The 9,150-nt window shown below is 38.7% G+C and overlaps 1 protein-coding gene across 1 annotated transcript in view; it reads left to right on the forward strand.

Moving 5' to 3' along the window:
- Positions 1 to 2,899, forward strand: part of LOC110019102 (dehydrin Rab16D-like) — a 5,911-nt gene extending 3,012 nt beyond the window's left edge. Inside the window, exons 2-3 of the mRNA XM_020716671.1 lie at positions 1,685 to 1,971; positions 2,560 to 2,899. Coding sequence (XP_020572330.1) covers positions 1,685 to 1,971; positions 2,560 to 2,899 — 627 coding nt within the window. The remainder of the gene's footprint in view (positions 1 to 1,684; positions 1,972 to 2,559) is intronic.
- The last annotated feature ends 6,251 nt before the right edge of the window (positions 2,900 to 9,150 follow it).

Consider the following 9,150-nt stretch of genomic DNA (forward strand, 5'->3'; position numbering starts at 1 on the left):
ATATATATTTGAAGGCTCTAAACTCTCTTCGTGCAAGCCATCAGGAGGAAGAATGTGGTGATATGACGGCGCAAGTAGGGTCTATACACCTGTTTAATAGGATGCAAATTCAAACAATACCCAAACAAAGGGGTTATTTTTTGTGGATGTGGTAAGACGAGACACGGGTGTTTCTTACAACTTCATCTCCATCGAAGAAACAAAATGGTTGGGTTTATGGATGACTGAAGGAGGAGGTTCCATTAATGTAGTCAATTCAACAGTAAGACCAATCCATGGAATAACCAAAGAAGTAAAAACTAATATAGGAGCATAGCCAGGTAATTTAGAATTCTTTGTCATTCCGATGGAAAATTTTAAAGTTGTTCTAGGGATAAGCTTCTTAGATCAAGCAAGAGCATTTTCAATGCCCTTCGCCAATAACATATGCATCATGGAAAAAAATCAAGCTTGCTTAGTACAAACAATAATGAATAAAAAACAAGACGTCAAAATCTTATCGATCATCTAATTCAAGAAGGGCATTCCACATGGTGAGTAGAGAAACTAGGTTGTTCTTCAAGACTCTAATGAAGGATCGAAGCTCCAAGAAAGCATACCAACGGAAGCGTTGGTAGTACTTGAAGAATTTAAAGATGTTTAACCAAATGAACTTCCACCAAGAAGGAAGAAAGATCACTAGATTAGGCTGGAGCCATGGACTGAGTTTCCAACCATGAAGTCTTCATGTATAGCACCCCTCCCCAGTTCAACCAAGAAAAAACCAATTTTTTTAAGTCTGTGTGCAAGCAAATAGAGTTGGTTCGAATGTCAGTCTACAAGAAGAACTACAAATTGGGCAGATCATAAAATGAGACATTAAGACACATGAAAAAAGAAAATACTAACAATACTAAGTGGAAGCCCAACTTAAGTGGAGGAGAGTGTCACGCTGCACCATCTTTAAGAAATTGGAAAAAAAATCATGAAATGGATGATTCTAGAAAAGACCCGATGGATGAGAGCAATTCAAGCAACTCTAAAAGACTCCATCGCATTCTAGAGAATGTTAGAAGGAAAAGCTCTAAGAATAACTCAAAAATAACCTAGAAAGATCTAGGTTTATGTATGTATATAAGAGCATGGTGTAGAACCATCTAGAAACTAAACTATTCTACTTAATTCTAGCATACTCTTTTGGACTCAAGGGGACTATAAATAGGAATCCTTCTCATCATTTAAAGACATCTACAAACCATCCAATGTTCCCAAGCATTTATGTGTTGTAATTATTCTTTCTTAGAGAAATATTTTTTTTTCCAATACTTCTCTTTATTCTCTTTCAAGGGTGTTTTGTGCTAACAAGTCCAAGCGTTGAGAGGGCTAGGCTGCTTTAGTGCCCATGAAGAGAAATAAATTCACATAGGTGACTTGAGATAAGTTAGTCCATAACATTTTGCTTTATTACTTTCATCTTTGGACTGTTAAATTTCTTTCAAACAATCTATACAGTAAAAAAACAAACTCATCTCATCCATCCATGCTATCTGATCAACTCATCCACACCACACAATAAGCTTCTACGTGTCCCCCTTCCACCGCCTCCTCCCTCCTATAAAACCCTTCTCCATCTCCCTCTCCTCAACACACAAAAGTAAGCCCAAGGAATTACATAACACTAGTAAGACTAAAATGGATCCATTAGGCAGTCAGGGGATCATTAGGCAGCCAGGCGAGATCCACCGACAATATTGATCACCACACCGATGGCTACGGCGAGCACGACGTCGGAGCCCAGCCACACCATGCAGCCAGAGCGACGCCTGAGGTGTTGAGGCGGTCGGGAAGCTCGAGTTCGTTGAGCTCTTTAGAGGACAATAGGTTGGGTGGAAGGAGGAAGAAAACGAGGGGTGTGAAGGATAAAATTAAGGAAAGTTTCCTGGAGGTCACAAGGATGATCACAACCTGCAACAGCCTTATGGTCATGGAGTGGTTGGCGAGGGACAGACACAGGAGAAGAGGGGGATGATGGAATAGGCTGCTTTAGTGCCCATGAAGAGAGATAAATTCGCACAGGTGACTTGAGATAAGTTAATCAATAACACTTTGCTTTATTACTTTCATCTCTTGGACCGTTAAATTTCTTTCAAACAATTTTGATGTACACAAAGTGTTATTAATATAAATATCAAACTTTTAATATTAGATATAGAAGTAAATAAAAATTGCATTTCTTGTCAACACTCACATGTCGGCAATTCCACATGCAAGCTTACATCAGCAGGGGAACCTTCCACCGCAACAATCACCTTCCTCCAATTCCACATGCGCCGCCCTTTCACAAGTCCTTTCTTTATCTTGTTGTCAGCCAAAAACAATTTATACAGTTAAAAAACAAACTCATCTCATCCATCCATGCTATCTGATCTCCTCATCCACACCACACAATAAGCTTCTACGTGTCCCCCTTCCACCGCCTCCTCCCTCCTTTAAAACATTTCTCCATCTCGCTCTCCTCAACACACAAAATTAAGCCCAAGGAATTACATAACACTAGTAAGACTAAAATGGATCCATTAGGCAGTCAGGGGAGATCCACCGACTATATTTATCACAACACCGATGGCTCGACGTCGGAGCCCAGCCACACCATGCAGCCAGAGCGACGCCTGAGGTGTTGAGGCGGTCGGGAAGCTCGAGTTCGTTGAGCTCTTTAGAGGACAATAGGTTGGGTGGAAGGAGGAAGAAAACGAGGGGTGTGAAGGATAAAATTAAGGAAAAGTTGCCTGGTGGTCACAAGGATGATCACAACCTGCAGCAGCCTTATGGTCATGGAGTGGTTGGCGAGGGACAGACGCAGGAGAAGAAGGGGGTGATGGAGAAGATTAAGGAGAAGCTTCCCGGGAGTCACAGCCACTGATCGAGATTAGTTATGCATGTTAGTCAAGAACACTTGTGTGTAGACTTGGTGAAGTTTGTGGTGTGTTAACTAATGCGTGCTAGTATTATAAGTGGTATGTGAGTGTGCGTGTGATTATAGTTTGCTGTCTATGTGATTGTTGTTGTCTATGCTTTATGATGATATAATAGGTTGTAATATTTTGGTATGTTAAATAGTAAGATATATGTTTTAAAATATTTTGATTCAGGTTGTTTGGTTTTGTATTGAGGTGTATGCTGAGTTATAGTTTTTTCAGGTCTGAAAATATTTATATATTGAAGGAAAAATTCACATGCATAGCACCTTAAACTTTGTTATTTATAAAACTAGCACCTTTTTCATCAGTTTAAAACATCTCTGCTCAAATGTGAAGGTAATTTCAATGGTTTTTGCCTGCCTAAAAAAACTATAATACAAATGATCAAAATCTGATAAAGTTATGCCAATCGTTTAAAAGAAATGATGAATTATGCTTTTGTTGAGAAATTAGGGCGAAGAAAAACAAGAACGACACAAATCCAGAAGAACACAGAGATAAAAGAACATAGAGATGCCTACGTCCTCGGGAGCAGAGCGGTGAATTCCTTTCAATATGCAAAAAAGGGTTACAGAATTCAAAGAGTACTCCTGGGGTTACTAACATGCCTATTTATAACCCTAGGAGTAAACCCTGAGTACAATATGTAATTACAACATTGCTCTTGTACTGTACTGCGGGGCGTTGCCCCCTCACCCCCAACCCACATAACGTAACTTCCTAATCAACCCACATAACGCAACTTCCCAATTTGGACAGATTCTTTTGCTCCGCTCCGCTTCGTTCTAGCGTCTGTCCCTATGAGTCATACCATAACAAATATTCATCTTGGTGAATATCCAGCTCCTTAAACAAGAAAGATATCTGGGAGTTACACCTGCACCAATGTGGGTTGGGCCACCATGCTTCTCTAGCAACTGCAAACATTCAAAAAGTCCAAGCAATGCATGAAGTTGTTGATAGTAACTGGCTTGGTCAACATATCAGCTATATTTTTATTAGTATGAATCTTTTGCAATAGTATCTCACCAGAAGCAATCAATTATATGATCTTGTGATACCTGACATCAATGTGCTTAGCTCTTGCATGGTACACCTGGTTTTTAGCCAGATAAATAGCACTCTGACTGTCATAATGTAACTGAACTCCACATTACTCAATACTCAGTTCCTTTACTAGCCCAGCAAGTCATAAGGCTTCTTTAGCAGCTTCAGCTACTATCTTGTACTCAGCTTCAGTTGTAGATAATGCCACAATAGACTGAATTATTGATTTCCAACATATAGGCCCTCCACCAAGAGTAAACACATACCTAGTTGTAGACCTTCTGTCATCCAAATCACCTGCATAGTTTGAATCAACGTACCCCAAAAAATAATTCCATGTCCTGCTGACTGCAAAAAATAATTCCATGTCCTGCAGTACCCTTTAGATACTGGAAAATGCACTTGACTGCTTCACAATGTCGCTTTCTAGGTTTAGCCATGTATTTGCAGACTTTACTAACAGCATAAGCCAAATTAGGACAAGTACAAACCATCGCATACATCAAGCAACCAACTACACTGACATATGAAACCTTTGTTATGTCTTCAATTTTTTGTGTCTATCTTAGAACACTATTCTGAAGAAAGCTTAAAATGATTTGCCAAAGGAGTGCTTACATGCTTTGTTTTGCTCATCTCAAACCTGTCCAACACTTTCTCAACATAGTCTCGTTGAGATAAACATAATCATCTCAAGTCTCTGTCTCGATGAATCTCCATTTCAAGAATCTTCTTCATAGGACCCAAGTCTTTCATGTCAAATTCCCGACTCAATAAAACTTTTAAACCACGGACATCATTCTGATTCTTTGCAGCAATCAGTATATCATCAACATACAGTAACAGAAAAATAATTTAACCATCATCAAGACTCTTCACATAAATACAACAATCATACTCACATCTCTTGTAGTCAATCTGAATGATGTAGAAGTCAAACCACTTGTGTCATTATCTTGGAGGCTGTTTCAACGCATACAACGATTTCTTTAACCTGTAAATCAGATGCTCATGTCTAGGTTGAGTGAACTCTTCTAGTTGCTCCATGTAAATCTGCTCTTCCAGATTACAATGCAAGAAAGAAGTTTTAACATTCATCTACTCCAAATGTAAATCCCAAATGACTACTAATGCAATCACTACCCTGATTGAAGTATGTCAGACCACATGAGAAAAAAATTTATCATAATCTATCCTTTTTTGCTGTGAAAATCCCTTTGCTACCAGTTGAGTCTTCAACTTTTTCCCTTATTTTTCTGATACTAGTGGTTTCCTTTTGTATACCCATTTTTGGTTTCATTCTGTATACCCATTTGCACCCAGTAGTCTTCTTTCCCTCAGGAAGTTGAACTAGCTCCTATGTGCGATTTTTCTGCAAAGACTCCATCTCCTCAATAATTGCACTCATCCATTTCTCTTTCTTCTGGCTAGTGATGGCTCCTTGAAAAGAGGTTGGATCATCACTGTTGATGAGAAGTGCACAAGGGACCAAGTCTTCATAACCCAATCTGCTAGGCGGCCTTATATTAGCGCGTCTCTATTTGTCTCTGGCTAGATTATAATTTTGCAGATCATCGGGAATGAAATCACTAGGTTTTGGATTTGAACCTTGAACTCTCTCAATTTTTTTTGGATGTTGTTTTAAATCCATCTGCACTGCATCTGAACTGGAATTGTTCCCTTGCACCTTGTCTTGTTTCTGCTGTAACATAGACTTTTCATCAAAAACTGCATCTCTGTTGATTATCATCTTCTTTGCAATCGTATCCCAAAACTTGTATCCTTTCACACCTTTCTTGTAGCCCAGAAAGACGCACTTCTTGGATTTTACATCAATTTTTGATCTTTCATCTCCAGGTACATGCCCATAAGCAGACAACCAAAAATTTATAAATGATCAAAATTAACTGGATTACATGTCCATACGTCTTTTGCGACTTTGCCACCCAGCGATGCCCGAGATAATCTATTGATGAGATAACATGTCATATTCACAGTCTCTGCCCAGAAATTCTTAGGAAGTCTTGTATTCAGTCTCAAACATCTTGCCCTTTCAGTTAAGGACTTGTTCATCTTTTCTGCCACACCATTCTACTGTGGTGTCTTGCGCACTGAAAAATGCCTCTGAATCTCATTTGTCTCTGAATCTCATACTCCTCACAGAACTTCTGATACTTTGAATCTGTGTACTCTATGTCATTATCAGACCTCAAATATTTGATCTTTCTGTGATTTTAGTTCTCCACCTCAGCTTTCTACAGCTTGAATTTAGAAAAGACTTCAAATTTCTGCTTCAAAAAATACACCCAAATTTTTCTGGAGAAATCATTTTTTCCTAGAGAAATCATCAATAAAGGTAACGAAATAACAAAATACTGAGATCTTATCAATGACGATTCTCTGGTAGGGCCCCATACATCAGAATGCACATAATCAAGAATCTCTTCAGTTTTGTGTTTTCCAGTCATAAAACTGACTCTAACTTGTTTTCCAAAAACACAGAACTTACAAAGATCGAGCTTGCAGCTTTTAACACCATGCAACATGTTTCTTCTATGCAATTCCACCATCTCACGTTCACTGAGATGACCCAGGCGCATATGCCATAACTTTGTATTATCATCATCTATCTCCACAGAATGAACTTCACCTAAAACTGTACTCCCCAACAGTTTGTAGAAATTGCTTGCAGTTAACTTTCCTTTCATCACTGTTAGTGCAATCTTAACAATTCTGATGGTTTCCATATCCTCATCTGCCTAAGGAATAAAACAATTTCTGTTTAAAGTGTCGAAGGAAATCAAATTCTTCTTCAGATCTGGAATATGCTTAACATCACATAATGTTCTAACTATGTCATCATACATCTTAATACTTACTTTTCCAATACCAACAATTTTGCAGCATATATCATCACTTAGATAAATTGAGCCAGAATTAGTTGATATGTATGAAGTAAACCACTCTTTGTTAGGTGTTATGTGATAAGAGCATCCTGAATCAAGAATTTATGCATCTGTGAACTGAGTTGACAAAACTGAGAGCATATCGCTATCACTGCAACCTGAATTGTCACTCTACACCACATTTACAGACTTTGATAAATTGTTACATTTCTCTCCAGTCTGCTTCTTCAGCTTTGGACAATCTCTTTTCATATGGCTTGACTCCTTGCAATTGTAGCATTGTTTTTTTTGCCTTTGAACTTGGATCTGGAATTTCGCCTTTTAGAACCCTCTTTCTCTTTCTTTCTTCCACGATCCTGCTTACTCTTAGCATATAAACTGTCGTCATGAGAGCTTTCCCCTGCATTCTGCTTCCGATGGTTGTGAGTCAATAATGTTGCAGTAATCTCATCAACTTTGATATTTTTTTCTCATATGTAAAAATAATTACTAAATGTTCATAGGAAGAAGACAATGAATACAACAAAATCATCGCTCGATCTTCATCCTCAATATTTACATTAAGTCGTGACATGTCTGTGATTATTTGATTGAAGCTATTAACATGTTGCATCATATCAAAACTTTCTTGTATCTTCAGCCCATACAACTTTTGCTTCAGATACAACTTATTCATCAAAGATTTATCCATAAAATGAGTTTCTAATTTCTTTTATATCTCCCATGGAGATTTTAGATTTATCACATGATATATAACCTCGTCTGCCAGACATAGACGTATAGTAGCTGCAGCTCGTTGTTGTAATTCTTCCCAATCTTCATCCTTCATGGCATCTGGTTTCGTTGCCCGCAATGCCTTCAGAATTCTCTGTTGCGCTAACAGATCTTTTACCCTTGTTTGCCACAACCCAAAGTTTTCGGTTCCATCAAACTTTGCCACCTCGAACTTTGCACCAAAAAATATCATTTGAAATTGATCCTGCAATAAAAACTTCTGCAAATTCCTCTGCTAAATTTTGAAAAAATTCCTTGCACAGAATATTTCCAAAACATCCTCTGCAAATCGTTGCTCAAAATCTTTTCAAAAAGAAGAATGATTGAAAAAAAAATTCTTTAATTAAGTTTCCTTAATTAAGTTAAAAAAAACAACTGATTTTTTTTAGAAAAGAAAAGATTGAAATATTTCCTTAATTAAACTTCTTTAATTAAGTCCCTATTAATTAAAAATATTTCCTTTAATTAATTGAACTTCAAAAACTTTCATTTTTACCGCAAATGAATAAAATCAGAACTTCCAATTTCCTTCTCCAAAGGAATATTCATCCACCTTAAATATTCCTTAGATTCCTTCCTTCCAATTCTTCCAGCAAAGCAAATAATTTCCTCTCTGCCTCCAGCAAAGGACATTTTCTTTCTCGATCCAGAAGCAAATCTTTGGAAATCTTTCCTTTCTCGATCCACAGATTCCAGCCTCTGTCCGCCCGACTGCTTCCCACGACAAGCACCGCGAGCACCTCGCCCAGGCCGAATCCCTTTCGCCGACGTCGTTGCCTGGTCGCGAACCTCCCCTCGCACGAATGAAGCCTGCTCTGCCGAAAGCGATTCTGAATCACTCCTCTGGGAACTCCGACGGCTCGCGAACTGGTCTGCCACAAACCGCGACCTGGTCTGCCACAAACCCTTCTGCGAACAACCCGCGACGCAAGATTGAAACCTCCGTTGATTTCTGTCGCGAACCCCTCTGGCGTCGCACGCGGAAGAAGCCTTTGAAAAATTTTGTGTGCTCCTCTACAAACTCCTGATTGCACGCGGAGGTCGCCGATTGCAAACTCTTCCTTAATCCGCCAAACTCCTCTGTGCAGAATCCAAACTACTGTCGAAACTGTTCTTTTCCTTGTGCCAAGATTTCTCCTTTGCCTTAGAGCTTGTTTCTGATACCACTTGTTGAGAAATTAGGACGAAGAAAAACAAGAACGACACAAATCTAGAAGAACACAGAGATTTAACGAGGTTCGGCAAAGATGTCTACGTCCTCGGGAGCAGAGCGGTAAATTCCTTTCAATATTCAGAAAAGAGTTACAGAATTCAGAGAGTACTCCTGGGGTTTACTAACATGTCTATTTATAACCCTATAAGTAAACCCTAAATATAATATGTCATTACAACATTACACCTATACCGTAACGCTCACACACCCCATAACCCATATAACGTAACTTTCCGATTTGGACAGTCTTCCG

Source organism: Phalaenopsis equestris, unplaced genomic scaffold (genome assembly GCF_001263595.1).
Source record: "Phalaenopsis equestris unplaced genomic scaffold, ASM126359v1 Scaffold000047, whole genome shotgun sequence".
NCBI lineage: Eukaryota > Viridiplantae > Streptophyta > Magnoliopsida > Asparagales > Orchidaceae > Phalaenopsis > Phalaenopsis equestris.